General features: G+C 34.5%; 2 protein-coding genes across 4 annotated transcripts in view; one reads left to right on the top strand and one right to left on the bottom strand.

The window, feature by feature from the left end:
- Positions 1-732: 732 nt before the first annotated feature.
- On the bottom strand, positions 733-12,964 carry gyg1b (glycogenin 1b). 2 transcript variants are annotated; one of them, XM_052595782.1, is made up of 7 exons: positions 12,873-12,964; positions 11,478-11,616; positions 11,215-11,389; positions 10,400-10,562; positions 2,992-3,118; positions 2,500-2,710; positions 733-1,426 (listed from the first exon to the last, which is right to left on the bottom strand). In XM_052595782.1, exons 1-7 carry the CDS (start codon positions 12,877-12,879, stop codon positions 1,280-1,282), a joined length of 969 nt encoding a protein of 322 aa, XP_052451742.1. In that variant the 5' UTR covers positions 12,880-12,964; the 3' UTR covers positions 733-1,279. The 2 variants fall into 2 exon arrangements, with proteins under 2 accessions (XP_052451742.1, XP_052451743.1); XM_052595783.1 differs by having other exon boundaries at positions 11,478-11,613; positions 12,873-12,958.
- Positions 12,965-15,900: 2,936 nt separating this feature from the next.
- Positions 15,901-22,071, top strand: part of sugct (succinyl-CoA:glutarate-CoA transferase) — a 110,609-nt gene continuing 104,438 nt past the window's right edge. For both annotated transcript variants that reach the window (XM_052595765.1, XM_052595766.1), the window contains exons 1-6: positions 15,901-16,055; positions 16,622-16,667; positions 16,809-16,882; positions 17,284-17,369; positions 17,465-17,515; positions 17,623-17,743. In XM_052595765.1, coding sequence (XP_052451725.1) covers positions 15,938-16,055; positions 16,622-16,667; positions 16,809-16,882; positions 17,284-17,369; positions 17,465-17,515; positions 17,623-17,743 — 496 coding nt within the window. In that variant the 5' untranslated portion in view covers positions 15,901-15,937. The remainder of the gene's footprint in view (positions 16,056-16,621; positions 16,668-16,808; positions 16,883-17,283; positions 17,370-17,464; positions 17,516-17,622; positions 17,744-22,071) is intronic.

The following is a 22,071-nucleotide window of genomic DNA, read 5'->3' as shown; positions in this document are numbered from 1 at the left end:
TTTATCTATTAATTTAAAGATAATCATTAAGTTATCCTTAAAAAATGAGTTAGGATATTTTTAATGGGTCATTTGAAAATGTAAAAGAAAAATAATCATAAAAAAGGTTCCGTCTGAAGCTGTATTTGTTAGTTTTTCTAAATATAAATGTAAAATTTAATTACAAAATATAATCTATAAATATCTATAATATAATATTTATAAATAAATTATATAAGTATTATATATAACCTTAATATAAATACAACTTTATGGAAAAACTGTAACAGTCATTTTTAAAAATCATATGATTTAAAACAACGAAAGGAGTGTAATCACATTATGGCTTATGACTTTATTTGTTATTGTGCAGTAGAAACCGCATCGTTATCGCTACCATCGCGGTTTCTATTAATAAAAAATACCTAAATGCCAATAAAATTTTGCTCGACTTGAGAACTACATGGACATAACTATATTTCATAAATACAAACACTAAAATAATTCAATTTAAAAATGCCTCTCCACCAACAACCACAGGGTGTCGTAACAATTTATAAATTCATAATTTCCTGATTTTTTTTTTTTTTTCGGAATGTTACTGTTAAATGTTAAATGTTTCCATTTCTCAAATCAAACTCATGTTTTTAATAAGACTTCAGTTACAAAGCTGAAAGATGTTCCTAACAACTGAAGTGAAAGATCTATTACAGTTAATAACATTAATAAAAAAAGATGAAATTTCACACATAATCATTTTGCCAGTTTTATTTTGTAGCCAGAGGGGACAATGGCTCTGTAACACAGAATTCAAGAAAACAGAGATACAAAAAGACAAAAGTAAAAAGATATAAAAAGGAAGATATATGTGATCAACATTCAAGAGCAGAAAGCCTTCGAAGCAGAATCAACAACAGGTGAAGAACAAGAAAACAAGTCTGATTTTCTTTATGAAAAATGTTTTGTTTTATTCATCTTCAATACTAACAGCAGAAGTTACTCAATACTGGACTTTTGTATGTAAATGGTATATATTTATCAATGTATAGTCAGCATTTGTATGTTCAGGAATCCTCAAACCTCTAGGTGTCAGTGTAAGTCCAGACGAATGACTGAACATTGAGCAAGTGACTGCCCTATCTATGAAAAATGCCATGCACTGCCAGAATTCACATTTTGAGGTTTAAAGGTACAGTTAGCATTGCATGCTTGAATGAAGAAGACAGAGAGTGACGTGTTAGCAGCCACAGTGTGACAGTCTTGCATAGCTGAATACCCTCTCAAATATCTGTTTGACTTTTTATTTCAGGAAAACGTCAAGCTTTTTCTGAATGTTGTCAAAAGAGTCTATTCCCATGTAGTCGGCCTGGCCCTGCTCCCATCTCTGCTTGCGCTCCGCTGAGGACATGAGCGGCTGAACACGCTCCTCGCTCGCCGCAGCATCCTCCTGTGAACCAGAGGACATGACAGAGGATAAATACATCACACTCCTTTAAAACAGCTCGTCTTTTAGTCCTTTTCAGACAGGATCCTCAGTCTTGAGGGGGACTACTTTTGTGCCTACTACTACTACTACTATTTCTAGACCTAGAATAAATGTGTGAATTAGTAATGCATATTTACGTTAAATAAAATACATATGTAAAAAGACATTTTTCAAATTATGGCAAGCGCAAAAAATGTTTTTAATCTCAGACAAATGCAAAGGTCACGGGGTGTTTAACTATTGCTGTGGAAAATGTTTTATATATATATATATATATATATATATATATAAAATTGATATTTAAAATACATTTTTTTATAGTCATGTAAAGCAAAATTCACTGAGATAAAAGTAGAAATAGTAATTATTATGATTACCATTAATGAGTATTAGTTTTATAAACATGATCTTCATTATCTTTACTTTACTTTATTTTATTTTATAAAACCTGAAAAAATTAGATGAACTAGTTTTAAAAGTGTAATTTCTAGAAATGGAAAAGTCATTTAAATTGAGCACATATATAAAATATATCTGGATAAATGAGATAAACTAGTTTAAAATGTAAAATGTAATTTCTGTAAAATAAATGTAAATACGTAATAAATATATCAAATAAATTACAAGGTATTCAAAAATGTAATTTCTTTATTTGATAAATTAAAGTCATTCCCAGCTCTAATAAAACATTTTATTATTTTGATAAATAAATAAAATAATGTATTGTGTTTTTTTTTTTCATTAAATCACAAATGACTGTAAAAATCACAATGTCACAGAATATTGTTGTGGCCTTTGCTACTATAGACACTAACATGTAAATGCAAGACTCGTGTGTCTGTGTATGTGTGTGTGTGTGTGTCTGTGTGTGTGTGTGTGTGTGTGTGTGTGTGTGTGTGTGTTTGTGTGTGTGTGTGTGTTTGTGTGTGTGAATAATGCATGGTCATCATGTGGTGTAAGTATAAGAGCTGGCACACAGGCAGTGTGTGTAGTCTCCAGGTCGTGGTTATGTTCGTCAGTGTGTTAGGCCTGACCTCACAGCCGGAGTCGAAGCGCTGGTCTCCATACTCTCGGATCAGAGCGGGCAGCACCTCGGCGCTGTACAGAGCCCACCACTGCAGCAGGAAGCCGGGCTGAGACGAGGCCTGCGCGTCTCCTCTCACTCTCCTCTGCGTGAGGTTATATGTGTAGCTCCATGGCTTTGTCTGGCCCAGGAAGTGCACAACCTTTGCATTTGCACCGTATCTGTAGACCAAAAGACTTTTTCAGCATGCATTCCTGAAAAATAGCGGGTGACTTCAGGTATGTGAATGCATTTCAATAAATAAAATGTGTTTATATTCCTGACAGACATTTTCAGTGTGTATGGTGTAAACCTGAAGTGAGAACACCATGCACACTATTAAAGAACGCATTATGAATTTAGCGTCTCCTCGGATGATTTAGTCTCACGCTCTTCTGTAACCTGATGTAAGGGCATGAGCAGCCTTCATGTGACTCGTGCTGCTGGAGTCACACACACTCACTGTTTAAACGCAGGAAGGTACGTGTAGATGGCTATGCTGCTCATGTTATAGATGAAGGGAAGGTGTTTGTTGATGTCGGCTGTTGCCCAGTCGCTGAAGAAGCCGTTCAGAACTCCTTGGTCCCCTCCTGTGGAGCAGATTAATTTTACATAATGTCACTTCAAATGAAGTAGCTCTCTTTAATTTAGATGGAAATAACAATGATCAAAGTCATTCATTTGGGCAACTAAAGCTGAAGTGTGTCATATCTGTACTACCAGCATCACCAAGTGTAAATGCATTAAATAAATAAAAATAAATAAATGATACAAATAAATACGTAATTAATAAACAATCAAACAAATAAATAACTAAGAATACATAGCTAAAAAGTAAACGAATTAATATAAAATACAATTCGAACAGCCTAATTAATAATATAAAACATATAAATGAATAACTATGAATGAATAAATAAATAATAAATGCAAATTAACAAACAAACAAACAACTAAAATAATAGCTATGAATGAATAAATACTAATAATTCCTATGATAAACAATGAAATGCAAAAATTAAGAACTATGAATGAATAAATAAATAATAATAATAAAAATCTATAAATAAGAATGAATTGATAAATATTAAGAATTATTAAATTAAACAAATACCTATGAAATAATGAATAATTAGCTAATAAATAAACAGACAATTAAAATAATACATATAATTATGAATGGATAAAAAGAAAGAAAGTATGGATATTAATAATTACAAAAATAAATACCTATGAATGAATGAACAACAAAATAAACAGACAATTAAAAGAAAACTAATAATTATATTTAACTAATACATGAATGAATATACAAAATACTAATAAATCCTCAATCAAGTATGATTCAATAAATAAATATTAAATAAAAATAAACAAATGAACAAACAGTTAATTAAAATAATACATAACAAAGATGAATGAATGCTACAATACTATTAATGAATAAATAAATATGAATTAATAAATAATAAACATATAGGCGATTAAAATAATATTTAACTAATAATTAATCAATAAAACAAACAAATAAACTAATAATTACTAAATAAAATTACTTTATTAAAAAAAAATAATTCAAAAGGATAATAATAAAAATGTGAAGAGTGTTTACTCTTTTTGGGGGAATTGACTATAAAATGTAGTCTTTGAATTCTAATTTGAGTGTTTTGGTTGGTTGTTGCTATGAGGCTCTCATCTGTGCTGTGTGAGTGATCTGGCTGATTGCAAAGATGTTATATAATAAGGTTTCTACCTTCTGACTGTTTCACATGTGACTGACTGTCTTTTCTTGTGTGATCAAATCTGAGCGGTTTGTTCAGTTTGTAATTTTGTAATAAATGTCATGACTGTCATGATGAATAACGACCACATTTTTAGTATGTCACTCAACATTAAGGTATTTTATGGCTTTAGAAGATTTGCATCATAACATACAATTAAATAATAAAAAAATCATAATTTTGTGAGAGATCAACTCAGATTGTGTCTTCTGTCTTTTGAATGTAACACTTTACACTAAGGTCTCATTATTTGATGCATTAACTAATATTTGGGTGAGGATTGGGGTTGATCCATTTATAAAGTAGCTTTTTTTTTGTTTTCTTGATGTGCACAAATAAGCGACAGGTACCATAAGATTTTCTTCTTCCTGTCCTGTTCGTTCATGTATGTAATGAATGAATGAATGTATTAAGTTATGTATGACTTGTGCAATAAACTAAACTAAATATTAACTCGTTTAATCCCACCGGTCACAATAGTGACTGTAAAAAAGGTTTTCATTTATAAAGCTCTAAAAACCTTACTGACTGATGTGTTAGTGTACTTCCTGCAAATATGGAAAAAATAAAGGGTCTCAATTAAATATGTGCAGTTTCAAGTGATAAGTGCAAATTGTCACATGACCAGAGCAGTTTACTTCCTGTTTGAACCAGAAGATGATGGCTGCATAAAGCTCCAAAATTAAAGGCTAGTAAAGTGTCTTAATATAAATGTATGACAAAGATGTTTGGTATACGTGATCTTTAGGGTGTCTAGTATAAATATGTGCATTCACATATATTTAGTTTTGTTGAGTGTGGTCACAGAATGAGTAAACATGCTGATGGTCACAATAGTGACCAGTTGGATAACAGTGAACTTAGATATACAATATAAACCCAAATGCAGTTGCTAGTGAAAATGACAATAAAATGTTTCAGTGACAAAATATTGCACTAAATTAAACATTCAAATGTTACAAAAACGTTACAATAATGATGTGTTATACTCTAAGCATTAATATAAATATATATATATATATTGTTTTTGTTTTTTTTAAATCTCATTGTTCCTATCAATGTTGCATACATTTTTTATGCATAATAGTAACCCAATAATGTGATCAAACAGTTTTAAATAGCTGGGCTAAGATATCTAACCATTTTTATGTACACAAATTATCCCACCAGTCACAATTGTGACCGAACATAAAACACATTTTAAGTCCATTTATTTCTGTTAACCTATGGGCTGCACTTAGAATCCAGTTCCATCCTCTGCATTTAAACACATGAATATTTGCCCCAGGACAGGCTATGTGCATGCTGTAAGGAAATGAATATAGTCAGCACAACCCATATACAGCATCCTCACTGCTAGCCAAAGAAGACATTTACAAAGTCACCTAATAATGCTACGTGCCTATAGCAGATTAACCAACATGCTGGAGCATTGTTTGCAAAGCATGCTGGTTTAGCAGCTAAACCAATCCAGCGTTATTTAATTCCGGCGTGCCTTCAAGAGCCCAGAAACAGGGTTCAGAATCCTCCCCCGGGCTTTCCTTGTGCAAGTGGCTCTACAAACATTACTGCGGCCTTGGATTGTTCATTTTGAGAGGATGATCTGAACTGTGGAGGAATGTACATATTCTCTGGCCGGTTTACATTGGCAGAGGATGAGAACAAGTCCACATGATAGCCTCAGGCCATCAGGACCGTAATAAACCAGGAAATGGAAAGATGCTTGTTTGATTCACCGTTTCAGAGATTCAGATGCTCGGCAGGTATGAGAGGACACTCTGACGCTGTCTTTTGATGCCAGTTGTCTGAACGCCCAACAAACCTGGATGTGATCAGGCTGTTTTGTTAGTCTGACGCACAACACTCTTGAAACTGCTTGTCACTGAGATCATTCCTGATCACTGTTCTTTCAATTTTTTTTTTGACAACTGGTCCTTTGCTGTGTCATTTTTGTTAATGTAAGCATGACTTAACAGTACAAATTACATCTAATCACTCAAAACACTCTAGTAGCAACCATCTAGAAATTGCATTATAACCCAATAGAACACCAGAGTAACAACCTACAATGACCTTACAACCATCCAGAATACCTTATCAACCATCTGGCAATAAAATAGCAATGCTCTTACAACTATCTTGAACACCCTAGCAACCACCTAGAACAACCAAGGAATGTCCTTTTTACTATTTAGAAAACACCCTAAGAACAACCATCTTACAACCAAACAGAACTCTAACAATCAACTAACACTGCGCTAGCAAGCACCCAGACCAACCATCACACCACAGTAACCACCCAACAACTCAACCATAACATCACCTAACAGTGCCTTAGAAACACCCTTGCAATGCTATTATATCATTACCTAGACAATCTTAGCAACTATGCAAGACATTCTAGCAGTCACTTAGAAATTATACTGCCACCCTAGCAACACCCGAGAAACCCCTGAGCATTGCCCTTACAAATATCTACAACGCCCTAACAATCACCAAGCTACACACAACCAATTATCTATTACTCTTACAACTTGCCTACAAACCATAGCAACCAACTTACAACCTCACACAATACCCTAGCAACACATTAGTAATCACATAGCAACACTTTTACAACCAGCGTAGAACCATTCAGAACACACTTCCTAGGACCCTGAACACCCTACCAACCATGCAGTATCACTCCAATAACCACCTAGCAACCACACAGCACACACACCCTAACAATGCCATAGTAACAACTCAGCACACCCTAACATTGCATAGCAACACACTTACTATATCATCACCCAGAACATCTTAACATTGCCATAGCAACCACATAGAACACCCTAACAATGCCATAGTAACCATCCAGCACACCCTAGCATTGCATAGCAACACACTTACTGTATCATCACCCAGAACATCTTAACAACAACATGGCGATCTCACAGAACATCATAACCAGATAGCAACACACTTTGTTGTGTAACTACTGGACCACCCTAACATTGTCATAGAAACCACACAGAACACCCTAACAATGCCATAGCAACCACATAGAACACCCTTACAATGCCAAAGCAACCACACAGAACACCCTAACAATGCCATAACAACAACACAGAACACCCTAACCCTAACATTGCCATAGCAACCACACAGAACACTCTAACCCTAACCGTAACATTGCCATAGCAACCACACAAAACACCCTAACAATGCCATAGCAACCACACAGAACACCCTAACACTGCCATAGCAAGACATAGAACACCCTAACATTGCCATAGCAACCACACAGAACACCCTAACCCTAACATTTCCATAGCAACCACACATAACACCCTAACAATGCCTTAGCAATCAAACAGAACACCCTAACATTGCCATAGCAACCACACAAAACACCCTAACATTGCCATTGCAACCACACAGAACACCCTAACAATGCCTTAGCAATCACACAGAACACCCTAACATTGCCATAGCAACCACACAAAACACCCTAACATTGCCATTGCAACCACACAGAACACCCTAACATTGCCATAGCAACCACACAGAACACCCTAACATTACCATAGCAACCACACAGAACACCCTTACAATGCCATTGCAATCACACAGAACACCCTAACATTGCCATAGCAACCACACAGAACACCCTTACAATGCCATTGCAATCACACAGAACACCCTAACATTGCCATAGCAACCACACAGAACACCCTAACAATGCCATAGCAATCACACATAACACCCTAACCCTAACATCGCCATAGCAACCACACAGAACACCCTAACATTGCCATAGCAACCACACATAACACCCTAACAATGCCATGGCAACCACACAGAACACCATAACAATACCATGGCACCGACACAGAAAACCCTAACATTGCCATAGCAACCACACAGAACACCCATAACATTGCCATAGCAACCACCCAGAACACCCTCAAAACATCTTAGAAATCACACAGCACACCCTAACAACCTCATATACACCAGCCTGGCAGAAAACTCCAGCTTTATGGTGGCATAATTTGAACAGAAAAGCACCAGTCAGATTGTCCTCTGAAATTGTTGAGTTTCTCCTTCTAGATTTCATTTTAGATTCTCTATATAATCGTGTGAGGAATAAAAATCTTAAATCATGTTCTTCTCTCCCAAGCTCAAAGCTTCATTAAGCAGAGAATACCACAAGACATCATGAAGTAGAGTCCAAGCTTTCCCTGTTATGACCACAAACAATCTATCTCAGCTAAAAATAAAGCAATTATTACAAATTATTATGATGTGTCAGAGGACAGTCAAAAATAGACCGAAAGCTCAGGCGGACAAGATTGTGTAGCATTTATGCAGCCTGCAATTATGACAGTCCAAAAGAGCCTCTGGATTCTGTGGAATAACAAAAGCATAATAAACAGGCTTTTGAAAAGCTGCCAGTCTCCATAATGTAAGCAGAGCCCACCCTCACAACGCAGCAATCTAATTGGTTCCTCGACCGTCACGCTCAAACTCCAGCCAGACTCATAAGAATGGGTTCACTGTGTCGCCGAGCTGAAAACATGTCCAAAAATTTACACCAATACATCATAAATCTGCAAGTCACTCACATATGCAAATAATTATTCCTCCTGCATGTTATCAACTAACAAGTGAGAAACAAAGCATAGGGAAAAATAAACATGCACTTTTTCTGATAGCCATTTTACCAAATGGCTAAAACCCATAAAAGTTGCATAACGAGCAGCTACGCCAAGAGGTGGCTGTAGAAAATGGCCCTTGGCTCCTAAAGAAAAGGAAAAACAGGGTAGCCATGAAAGGGCTTTTGTTTGTTAAGGCGTCCGTGCCAAATTCCTTTTGCCGGGCTTATGAACCAGCTGTGTTGGGCAATACTCGAGAGGCTCTGTTGGGCATTTTCGCTTGAGGTAATTTTGTGATGCAAACAGGGAAGGGCGACTTAATTACGCTGACAGTGTGCGTAAGATGAGCACACATCAAAGTGCTGGGCGTGTGGGGAAACGCAGAGAGGTTTCAGCTGGAATGGAGAGGTAGAACTATATCCATCCATTCAGAAACATCAGCTAAAATAGACGAGGTATTGATAAGCACCCGGATCACCAGAGAGATAAATATAGGAAGTTTGAAAACTTGTATAAACATAGATTAGGATCTGGATAAGACTCAAGGATCAGAAGAGTGCTGTAAATAGACAGTGATTAGATCTAAACTCTAAACTGGTTAAAAAAAGAAAGTACCATTAAAAGTGCTCTATATCAGGGGTTTCTCAACCTTGTAGATGCCACAAACTCATTTTTGAAACAGTGTTTCTTTATTTATTTTGTGTTAATATTAAATAATAATAATAAAAATTATGTATAAATATTATTTGGAAATTATTTTGTTACTTTTGGTTTTTATATTTGATTTATTTTCACATATGTATTATTCATTTAAATCCAATCTAAATATTATTTTATTTATTTTTATTATTTAAAAAAACATTTTTTATATAGTTTTTCTCTCAACTTTACCCATGGATGAAAAGGTTTAGTGACTCAAAAATACTGTAGGTCTTAAAAAGATTCAGAATATAATGCAATGTCACATAAAATACTTCTGCAGTGCCTTTTTGTCATTCTATATAGATCCTAGTATCACTATGTTTTGTTTTTGTCGTGTGGAAAAGAGCAGCAGGGAAGACTCTGCAAAATTTCTCCATTTTAATAAATAATGTTAAATAAGTAATTCATTAAATATACTTGTCCCTCAGCTTACAAAAATAACTTTAGGCCGGTTTACACCAAGGACAATAACTATAATGATAACTAAAACTATGAAGTTTTAATAATCGTTCTAAATCTACGTTTGTCCAAAATAATGACAGCCAATCAGAATCAATCCACCCAAAGATTGAGCTTTTAAAGTGGTAGCACACTCATAATAAATGCTAATGCTAATATAGCTTTCATCACAGTCATCGCTACACTTATCGTTCTTGGTGTGAACAGCCTGTGCCCTAAAAGCTATTAGCTCCAACTGAAATAGAGCCCTGACACATCTCAAAGCGAATGATAGTGGTGTTTTACATACCGTCGAAGCTGCCGTGCTCTGTGCAGTACTGCAGGAGTTTGCCGTAGGTTTCAATGGACGGCCGAAACACGAACACACCAGAGTTAAAACAATCAGGCCAACCAGGGTCTGGAGCCGCAGACAGCTCCTCTCTGTCAAACAGCTCATCGATGTTGGAAACCACCTACAGTCGTCAGAAAAGAGTCAAACTTGGTCAGAAAAGTGTATTTTTATGTTTGCTTTTAGGTCGTAGTATGTACAATTCATTAGTGCATGTATGGGGAAAAAAAGTTATTTTACTAAGAAACACACTACTGTTATTTATTTTTTTATTATTATTATTAATTATTCAGCAATTATGCTGAACTCCTCAAAAGTTATAGTAAAAACAGCTCCAATGTAACCAAAAAAATAAAAATCGGATTTTAAATAAATGCTGTCTTTTTTATACTTAACTTCTCATAAATCCACAAAAATATTAAGCAACACTTTTTCCCCCCAAAAAATGATAATAATTCAGCTTTGTCATCAGAGTATTCAAAATAATAAATTACATTTTAGTTTACATTTTAGAAATTTGTCATATTTTACAATATAATTGTTTTACTCTATTTTTGATAAGATAAATGTCTCTATGAATAAAAGGCATGCACAGATGCCTTCACTACTTTTGGCAAATTAAACAATTTGAATAAGACACAGAGGCGTACATTCACACACTGAGTTAATGACGCACAATGCAATTCAAATGACATAAATATTTCATGCATGTTTTGACAAGGCATAACTTGAACTCTCTGCTAACCAGCTGGTTTGAAGTCATAATGCACACTCACCAGTGTGTCTGCGTCCATAAACACACACTTGGAGTAGTGTGTGAGAGTCCAGCAGTGCAGCTTGGTGAAAGTGACCCCCAGATCAGGTCTCTTCATCATGGCCAAGTGTGCAGTGTCCCCACTGTCCAACACATCCACTAGCCTGACTTCATCGAAGATCTTACGAAGCACTGCCCTGAAGACATTCACAAACATCTCATTGTGTTTTCCACAGAAGCCAGAGAGTCTGCAGTACAGTACTGACTGAATGAAGCATGCTGTACCTCGACTGATCGGACACATGTGGACCAATGAGCACCACCAGCTTTTTTGAAGTCGTGTGGTTCCTAAGAGATTTTCCAAGCACCATCGCTCCTCTCGCATAGCTATCGTTTGTGGCCAAAGTGACGAATGCCTGTTCTGCTAAAGAAATGAAGATTGACCTAACACTGACTGACAGATTTCACATTACTATTCTATAACAGGTGGCAACAAAATGGATTTCCTCCCAAAACAAGGAGAAAACATCAATGATACACATTTCCTCTCATAATAATGTAAAAAAAAAAGTGGTGAAACTTATAAAGCTGAATGTATGAACTATTGAACAAATGAACAATTGTAAGCTGTGCCTTTGTAAGTGATGTATTTTTCATTTGAATATGGTTTAGATAAGATTCCGAGAATCGGTTCTTTTGAACAATGAGTTTGGAAGAATCCGTTCAAAAACTGATTCACTGATTCTTAAAGGGACAGTTCCCTCAAAAATGGGGATAATTTATTAACCTTCATGTCGTTCCAAACCTATATGAGTTGCTTTCTTATGTTGAACATAAAATAAGATATTTTGAAGATTGCTGATAATCAAACAGTTGGTGGTTGAGAACTAAACTAATTTAATACCAGCAATCGACATGAGGGTGAGTAAATGATGACAGAATTTTGATTTTTGTGTGCATTATCCCTTTAACGTGCCATCACTGCGTGCCATATTCTCAAAAATACTCCAATAAACCCATATTGTTGTTTTTCTTCAAAAAGAAAAAAAAAGAGGAAGAAAAAGAAAAAAAGGTGTTTTAGTGGTAAATGTACGAGTTCAGTTTGTAGCCATAGGTGCATAATTCAGCAGTCATTTAGATCGCAAATATCATTAACATTTGCATTTAACACTTAAATTATCTTATATCTCTCAGCTGAAACTTTTTGCTTGTTTTAATGAAATGCTATTTATTTAAACCAGTATAATGAGTCAATCTCGGGAATAATAATAATAAAACAATTATCACAATAATAATCAAAACAGACGGTTCTTGATTCAATTAACTGTTGACTCGAGAATCATTCAAAGTGTTCAGACCGGTTTTGTAAACCGTTTCAGGGGATTCTTCCACCGAACAATTTAATTTGGACATCATTAATACTTTACAGTCTAATTTGTGCCAAAATTATTTGGATTATAAATAATCTTTTAATTATTAGTTCAATATTAATAATCTTGAACTTTTGAGAAATCATGCCTGCATAAATGAGCATTGCATAAATTACATCCATAGAAATATGAATTTGAGCAATGCAGTGAACATCCACATCCCTTAAAGACTTTAGTCACATATGCAGAAGTAACTCTCCACACTTCAGCAGCTCTGTCTGATTTAACTGAAAAGTGCATTGTCACATACCTGTCATGCTGGATATTTGTTATATTGCTAGTCTGTAGCTCGGACTCCCAAAACATCAGAGTCACTTCACTGAAAGAGACTCTGTATCACGCCCTGAGTTGATTTATACCTGCGCGACCTTCTCTAGATATACTGCTGCAGTCACGTGACCAGAGCGGGCTCTGCGGACACGGCCCTGATTGGTTCGTGATCGTTGGGGCGTGGCCTCAGATCTGCGACTGCACTTGGGTAGTTGAAAGATTTCCAAGATTTTTGGTTGTAATTTATATGAATGTAAAAAAGAAGGTGTGAACTTTTGATGTTTATGGTTAACAAATTGTTAACGAAACGTCCTGTGGCCAGTTGCATAAATTACTTTGACTAATTTTAAAGGTTAGTTATCCATATTTTCTTCTTTACTTCATAGCCTTTTAAATTTAATTTGCATCTGAAAAGTAAGACTGATTACCACGTTGTTAAAAGCTAGTCTATAAAACTTGTTCTGAGACTAAGTAAACTAAGTTAACATTATGATTAGGACTGTTTGTTAGCTATACTAACTGAATAGGCAGAGCACATGTACAACAGTTTGACCTGATAGTGAGACATCTCTAGAATAGAGTAGAATAGAATTATAGACACGAACTGATTGGTGTCTCATGCCACCTACTGGTCAGAGTTAAGGGTTGCTTTCATTTTGACTCCTAATTAATGAATATTAAATAATTCTAGGTAATTCTCCTATGCCAGTTCAGATATGAACACATATATGTTGACCATACATTATCCCTAATAAATAATATATCGGGGCATTACAGCATTTATTGTAAGTTTCTTGAAATTCCCCCAATTGTTTTTGTTCTAATGTTTATGTCTATCTTTCTGATATTGTAAAAAAAAAAAAAACATTTCTGGAAATGTTTAAATTATAAACCAGTTTTACATCTTATGTAATATGTATTAAGAAATACACCAGCAAAAGTACACCTATGGACAACAGAGTGAAGATAAAAAAAAATAAAAAATAAAAACAGCTTACAGTCAAATAATAATAATGATTTCAAAGTTTTGGTTTGGTATTATTATAAATACAACAAAGCCGGTTGAAAAATTAATTAATTAATTTATTTTTTAAAGGCAACAGTTTCTGTAAAAGTGTCGTGCTTTCTTTCTTTCTTTCTTGTAGTAGTGCTTCATCAACCCGTGATGGTTAGAGCTATAGGACCTTGTGACTTGATATTGCTTAGGGCTCCCGAAATGGAAAACCCACCCCTGCACACAGAATTAGTTTTTAAGATGACGATAATAATAATAATACTAAACTTTATTTTGTAAAGCGCCTTTAAAAGTTGCATCCCAAAGTGTTTTACATGCATATAAAAATATGAAGTTAAAAGAAACACACAAAAGTAGAGGCAGCAAAAAACTAACCAAACAATACAAAGCCAATATGATAAAAGACAAAGTAATCACATAAAAGCTACCCTAAAAAAGGTAGGTTTTAAGGGACGGTTTAAAAACACTAAGGGATTCGGCTTTTTTAATCTCAGGGGACAGGAGTTCCATAATTTAGGAGCAGCCCGAACTCCCATAGTTTTAGCTGAGTTTTTTTTTTAACAGTTATTACTTCATAACAACAATTTCAAAACTGTCAAGGGCTCAGAGAAAGGCTTCCTTGGTTCCAAATGTTGTAGCTTTTGATCACTTCATGATATCACCACAACATTAAATTCACATACAGCACTACCTTATTTCTGTCATGAGACACTGAATGTCAAATAAGAATATGAAACATTTGATCACCTATTTTTCAGCATGAGAATTTTCAATGGATTTTTTCCCCCTTGCATTAAAATATAGAAATATTGAATTTGGTATCTACAGGACAGAAATAAGGCACAAGGAAAATTATTTTTTGATGATGTTCCCCAGTATGTTAGCTGTATCTGTTCCAAAGTTTTGTGGTAATAGCATAAAGTATCCAATATGTCTAGATTGTCCCCAACAAACCCTCATTCAACAGGATAATGCAGGTGTGGATCAGTCACTTCCTAAAGAAGAAGAAGAAGAAAAAAAGCATTTGCACCAACAGTTTGGACACACGAGTTAAAGCATTTATATTCATATGTTTACTGGAATATTTGTAAATTATATATATATATATATATATATATATATATATATATATATATATATATATATATATATATATATATATATATATATATACATATATATATATATATATTGTGTTTGTACATATTTTATATGAATGCATGTGTAAAAAAGATCAACTGTTTATATTTCTTTATTCTTTTTTCATCAGGGACAAAACATATCAATTAACATGGGTGTTATGTGCCACTTTAAGCCAATATAGATAATCTAAACAAAGACACAATTTATAAAAGACTATTTTATGCGATCCAATTGAAGAGGGGTGTCTAAATGTACTTGATTTCAATGCTGCTAACTGCATATTTAAACAATATACGGATAAAGAAATAAATAGGAAATATCCTGAATATATATATATATATATATATATATATATATATATATATATATATATATATTTTTTTTTTATATTTGTGAGATTTTGATGTAAACAAGCTCAATCAGGGTATTTCCATAAACAGGTTCTATTTATATGGTTATACATAGAACTTAGATCCTATTATTTGGAACAATAAGAATACTGAATTTGAGATTAAATATTTAAGTGTAACAAAAAGGCAAACTATAAACCGAACATCATACTATTTAAAATTGACCTAATTCAATATCTGAGAAAGGTACGAAAAAGCAAAAAGCAAAAAGCAAAAAGCAAAATAAATTTATTAAATTCTTGAAAACTTTTTGATTGATAATTTATTTTAAGTTATTTCGTGGATAATATCTTTCTGGTTCATTTTTATTTTCTGTTTTTTCTTTTTTTAATGCTGCTTTGACTTACAAAAAAAAAAAAAAGTTGGATTCAAAATGATTAAAGTGGCGTGAGCTGCGTTGTCATGTGATACATGTTACTTTTCTAATCGCGGAGGCGGGGCTAGACGTTGCGTAACTTACGTAAACGTCGAGTCAACATGTCGGGAAGCGTTCTGATGAGAGTTTTGTCTGATCTAAGCAGAACATCACAGTTTCTACATCCGAATAAGACGAAGTGTGTGACTATAAGACGACCAATCTCTGCCAAACTGCAAGGTAGCAGCCGTGTTATAAACCGAGCAGCTCAGGCGTTGTGTGATCAAACATTAGTGTCATAGTCCTCTACAGTCACTTTGCGATTGTGTACTTTATATGAACACTTTATTTGATGGCGGATGCACAGATACCTACGTGTTTACTTTGTGGAAGTGATGTGAACATCAGTTTATTTTAACATAACTGTGTACACACCTGCTGGTTTATGTATACACACACATGCATTTAAAAGAAACAGAAAAATATATAGTCAACAGTAATACCGCTTTTGTCTTTTATTTTATTTTATTTTTCTAAAATATTGAAGGATTGGTTATTTTTTAACCCGTTTGCCCTTTGACAAGCTAGACAGGGTGTGATTTCAAGGTTTTGTTAATCATATAATCAAGCTGAACACTGTCAGGGATGAGCTCTCATGAAATGGATATTATTTAGATGCTGTATAGACTTTTATTCACAGTTTGTATGAATAATGTTTTTTTTTCTTCACTTTTTTTTTTTAATCTATCAATGAGGAATCCTAGAATGATTTATTGTTAATAATTTAAACTCTTTTCTCTGTGAAGGTCAGGTCAGACCACTAGATGGAGTGAAAGTCTTAGATCTGACGAGGTACGAGCTGTGCATTCATAGCATGCTTCTCAATCACAATACACTACTATTTTATTTGCTATATATATATATATATATATATATATATATATATATATATATATATACACAAAATAAGTGACTACACGGTGTGCAATGCAGGGTTTTGGCTGGCCCTTTTGCTACTATGATATTGGGAGATTTGGGAGCCGAGGTGATCAAGGTTGAGCGACCAGGTAAGTTTTGTGTAAATAGTGCACATCTTATTTGACATAGTGCATGAATTCTAGTTTAAGATGTTGGCATCATTTCAAGGATTAGTTTCATCCCAAAGTGCAAATTCTGCCGAAGGAAGTTATTTCTTCTTTGCCACTGTTTTTTATATACTGAAAGTGAATCAAGCTCTAAAATAATAATAATACAAATTTATTAGTTTGCTTGCATGTATATTAAACTGTTATTTGACCAAGCATGCCAGCAAAGCAAGTATTTTGAGGAAGGTAGTGCTGTTTCCACTGGAAGGACATTCATCATATTAAATGCTTTGTGTTGTCTGTAAAACTGATTCTTTGTTAGCTCTAAACACTGACGGTGAACTCTGCTGAACTGTATTGAGCTGTGAATGAATGTGTGGCAGGCTCCGGAGACGACACGAGAGCATGGGGCCCTCCGTTTGTGGGTGAAGAGAGCGCTTATTTTCTGAGTGTGAACAGGAACAAAAAGGTATACTCCGTTTTATTCGTATCTTATCAATTTTCATCTTTAAAATGCATGAGATCCTCATTTTCGCTATTGTAATTGTGGTTCCTTTCTTGCAGAGCATTGCTGTTAATATTAAAGATCCACTGGGGACCAAACTTGTAACTGAGGTAGAAGTTCAGTGTTTTTATACTTCGATGCATTACAGAACTGTTGCTGTTTGATATATTTTGGCTTGAACACCTTGTCTCTCGCACTGCATTGTCTCTTCTGTCAGCTTGCCAGAGTCTGTGATGTTCTGGTGGAGAATTACTTGCCCGGGAAGCTGAATGAGATGGGACTCGGGTACGAGGAGTTGAGTAAAGTGGCCCCTCAGCTCATCTATTGCTCTATCACAGGTGAACACAATATTTGCAGTATGAAAAGAGTCCCCGGTAAAAGCTATTTGCATGATTTCTGCTGTAATTATGACAAAGTTGCATGTTTTATAAATGTGTCTTATCAAAAGTGAGTTGAAAATAAAAACTGAATACCAGTTTAAAATAACCATGATTCCCTTTTTTTTTTGTGTGCATATTTCAGGACTTTTAGTTATAAACAATCCAGAAATACATTTGGACTTTTATTTTGAAATGTGACCATTGTCAGCTGCTCATTTAAATAGATTTAGCATAAAATACAACCATTTACAACATATTACTGTATAAACACCATTAAGTAAACATTTATGATATACTCTTAATTATTATGACTGTCTCTTGACATAAATGCATGTTATATATTGATTGTAAACCACTCTGATAGCCAGAGTCTGTAGAATGTGCAACAGCTCTGCGTTTTGACATTGAATGTGCATCTCTGAGATTTTTTTTTATTAAATCATAGTCTTTTGAATGTTAATAATCACATTAAACTCTATCACAATTCTAGTGGTTGACTGATATAGTTTTTTTGACAGCCGATGCCGATATCTTGGAAAGCAGGGGGCTGATATAAAGCCAATATTAAAAATAAATTTGAAAGAATTTGGCAGTGGATTAAAAAATAAATGTGTACAATAAACATACTTTAGATAAATAAAATAAATATTTAATAAAAAATTAAATTAAATTAAAAAGAAAGTAAACACCATAACCAACAGGGCACTCAGTATTCTGGGAAGTTTGTGTGCATTTGGAAAAATATTTTTCTAATAAAGCCAGGGTAACCCTCATTTGATATGATATGAATATGACAGTGGGCAAATGTATAAAGTAAAAATATTCATTAGTCATTCAAAGATTTGTATGAATTATATAAATGCGTCTTTGCTTAATGCTGATGCCAATCAAAAAAGTATTATAACATTTGCCTTTCTATTACTAATAATATAAAAGCAATCAATCCAATACTTTTTGTATACATTAATTGCTCTGTTTATCCGTTCTATCTGTATTAGACGGAACTGTTAATGACAACAGTAAACAAGAGAGAGAGTGTGAGCCCTGTGTGTTCAGGTGCTGCTGCTCTCAGCACCGTCAAAATAAAAGTCCCGCCTCAAACACATCGGCCAAGCAGAAAACTTATCGGCTGATATCTGAAAAATGCCAAATATCGGCCTTGGCGATATATCGGTCAACCACTACCCAATTCCTGTTTTTCCATCCCCAAATGTAAGACCTTTTTACATTTTATATATGTGTTGTGTATATATATATATATATATATATATATATATATATATATATATATATATATATATATATATATACACACAGTAGTCAACATTTGAAGTGAATCAAAAAAAGTTAATCAAAGTTGTCCTAAGACAAGATCGCATTTTGGTTTTAGGACAACCTTGATGAAAGGTTTTGATCCACTTCAAATGTTGACTATATGTATATGTTTTATTCTTTTAAGACTATTTATGTTAAGTATTTAAATGTTCTTTTATTAAGGCATTCAAGACTTTTTAACTTTTAAATTTCATAAAACTGATGTTTTTACACCGCTTTAAGACCCACATGCAAACATGCTCCCAAATAGATTTTACAGTTCACACGCATCTGTTTTTAGTTGCAAATTAGGGTAACGTGTTTACAACATCAAGCTGTGGTAAAAAAAAAAAAAAAAAAAAAAAAATATATATATATATATATATATATATATATATTCAATGTTTTATGATATTATGTTATCAAATTATATGATAAATAATTTACATATTAATGGTTTTAGCATTTTATTTAGATTGAATTTAGATTATATTGACATTAATAATCTTTTTTTATTATTATTATTTTTTTTAATGTTTGTATTTGTGTTCTTGAGGCCCCCCAGTGGACCCGGCTCCCTGCCTGTTGAAGATATGTGTGTCATTGCACATTTTTTAAGCGTTTTCTCTTTTATTATGCATTTATGATGCAGTCTATGACATGAATTAACAGAGAAACTGGGTGTGTTTGTATAAATGGAGGAAGACCGCTGCAACAAAAAGCTGAAGTGCTCATTACCTTTACGTCTCCAGGTATCCATGTAAAAGCCAGGTTTTCTGTACTGTGGGACACACCTATGGTATTCTAAATCTGGCCTGCTTTTAACCCGTAAACCCTAATGTTTTCAGTTGTATGGCCCTTATGAAAAGGCTAATTTACTTTACTGTCTGAATATTTTTTTTAATCACACTCATAAACAAAGCCACGCTTTAATTGTTCTGTAGCCACGCTAATCTGAAGCGGATGGGCACTGTCACCACGCTGGCTGCTTTGGTGATTGGTTTCACGTGTCATGCACCCATAAATCCTGCAGTCAAGTCACACTTGACAAGGAAATGGAAATCAGCATTTCTGTAGACAAGCACACATTTCTCAAGCACACATTTCTGTCATAAAAAGTCACCAGTTTTTGTCAAACTAACATGGATTTTTTTTTAGATTATATAGGTATAAAATATTTTACTACAGATTGCATCTGGATTTAATACTGTTGCTGAACTACTGAGAAATGTCTGTTTTTATTTACATGGGAACATGAGGTAGTATAAATTACAGCATCTATCAGCACGCAGAAAAATTCAAACCATTCAAATGAGTTCAGCAAACAATGCTGTCATGTTGGCAGTGATCTTAGTCGTTACATTGTGTCAACACTGCAATGACACGTCTTGCGGTTAGCAATGATTTGCACTCAAAGACTGCGTTTTTTCTGCTGTTCTCTGTAAGATCACAAATCACAGCTGGATTCCCATGTCTCGCGCTGCTTATAAAGATTTGGAGGCGTAACCCACAAGACCTCATTAAATTGTAGATGCTGGACGGTTAAATTGGAGTGATTTACTCTGCTCATCCTGTATCATTTAATTTTCCCCTTCTGAAAGGATTTTTCACTTTCTTCTTGAGTGTAAAATCAGTCTGGAACGCTTAGTTTCCACAAGTGCTATTTGATTTATTATTTGACAGGAATTTTCCTCTAGTCGATTGTCATCATTGTGCCTTCTGTGGTTTTGGTTTCCTTAAACCTGTGGATATCAGTATATTGACTGACTGATTGATTGATTGACTCGTGCTTTCGTTCATTCTGTTGATTTAATTTGTGTGTGAACTATCCCTTTCATGCTTTTTCAGCATTGTGATTCTCTTTTTACACAGTACATTAACAGAGTCTTGCAAAGTATGTACATTTTGCACAGTAAATATAAAGATATCAGTATCAATGCATTGTTGAAAAGTTGCTTAAGCAAGTGGCAAAACAATTAAACCTAGCCAAAAGCCATACGTGTTGACTGTGAAACACAGTAGACTTAAATTAAATGCATTTATGGTGTAATTTCCACATTTTTGTGTCCATCTATGTCCACTTTTACCGTGAACAATGTGCTGTCACTTTAATTCAGCTCATGGAGCACAACAATAATAGACGACTACATATGCACTGCTCCTGGATTGCATTGTGTGCAGTGTGGATGTGCTGACCTGTTAACATAGGCACGGAAAAAAAACTGCATACGCTCGGCAAACAGGCCTTAGATTGGGAATGTTGGATCCAGCACTAGAGGTCTGCTGTGGCTCTCTTGTTGAAGCCTTTAAATCTTTGCTTTAAGCAAATATCATTACCAGTCTCCTGCCCCACCACGAACTGTGATTAATTGGACACCCCAATCAGGAATAAGGGAAGTCATTCATTTATGGCTGGTTTGTATCTCACATGCTGTAGCAGTTCTGCAGTCTTTTCTAATTTATTTGTAATGGGCCTTGCAGTGGCATGCCGTCAGTTGATTTATTGACATCCTTTGGTTTATTGCTTCAGTCCTGAGGGGGCAAAATTGTGGCCCAGTAGCAATTTGGGAGTGACCCATTTTTTATTTTGGCCCAATTTCATCAGGAAACGGCACTGTGTAACCTATACATTGTGATTGCTCGTGCAAATCCCCGTAGAGGCTTAAAACCATGACTTGGCAGACTAGAAGCATCTTTGATACGAGACATAATTCGCCTTGCACTCCAAAAAAAAAAGAGGTCCCACACATGGGAGATTAATCAGATGTTGACATCAGCATTGTCAGGAACCTTGGGATTTGCCATTGCTGGCGTAACGATGACCAAACTTGGCCCGAAAGCATCGAATCTTTGTCTGTTTTTTACTATAGAAGGTTTTTCTTCTTCCTGCAGGGTTAAAGTATCGAGCATGCTCATTATATGCTTGAAATACTCTTCCTTTCGTCAAAAATATTACCATTTGGGTTGTAATT

This window comes from Carassius gibelio, chromosome B24, assembly GCF_023724105.1.
Source record: "Carassius gibelio isolate Cgi1373 ecotype wild population from Czech Republic chromosome B24, carGib1.2-hapl.c, whole genome shotgun sequence".
NCBI lineage: Eukaryota > Metazoa > Chordata > Actinopteri > Cypriniformes > Cyprinidae > Carassius > Carassius gibelio.
The sequence above is the reverse complement of the archived record's forward strand: the minus strand, read 5'-3'. Positions and strand labels throughout refer to the sequence as shown.

Excerpts from the sequence above, each read along its gene's own strand:
- gyg1b (XM_052595782.1), bottom strand. Across the intron at positions 10,563-11,214 it reads TTATGGACGCAGACACACTG|GTGGTTTCCAACATCGATGA; the intron begins GTGAGTGTGCAT and ends TGACGACTGTAG. Across the intron at positions 2,711-2,991 it reads TACCTTCCTGCGTTTAAACA|ATACGGTGCAAATGCAAAGG; the intron begins GTGAGTGTGTGT and ends TTTGGTCTACAG.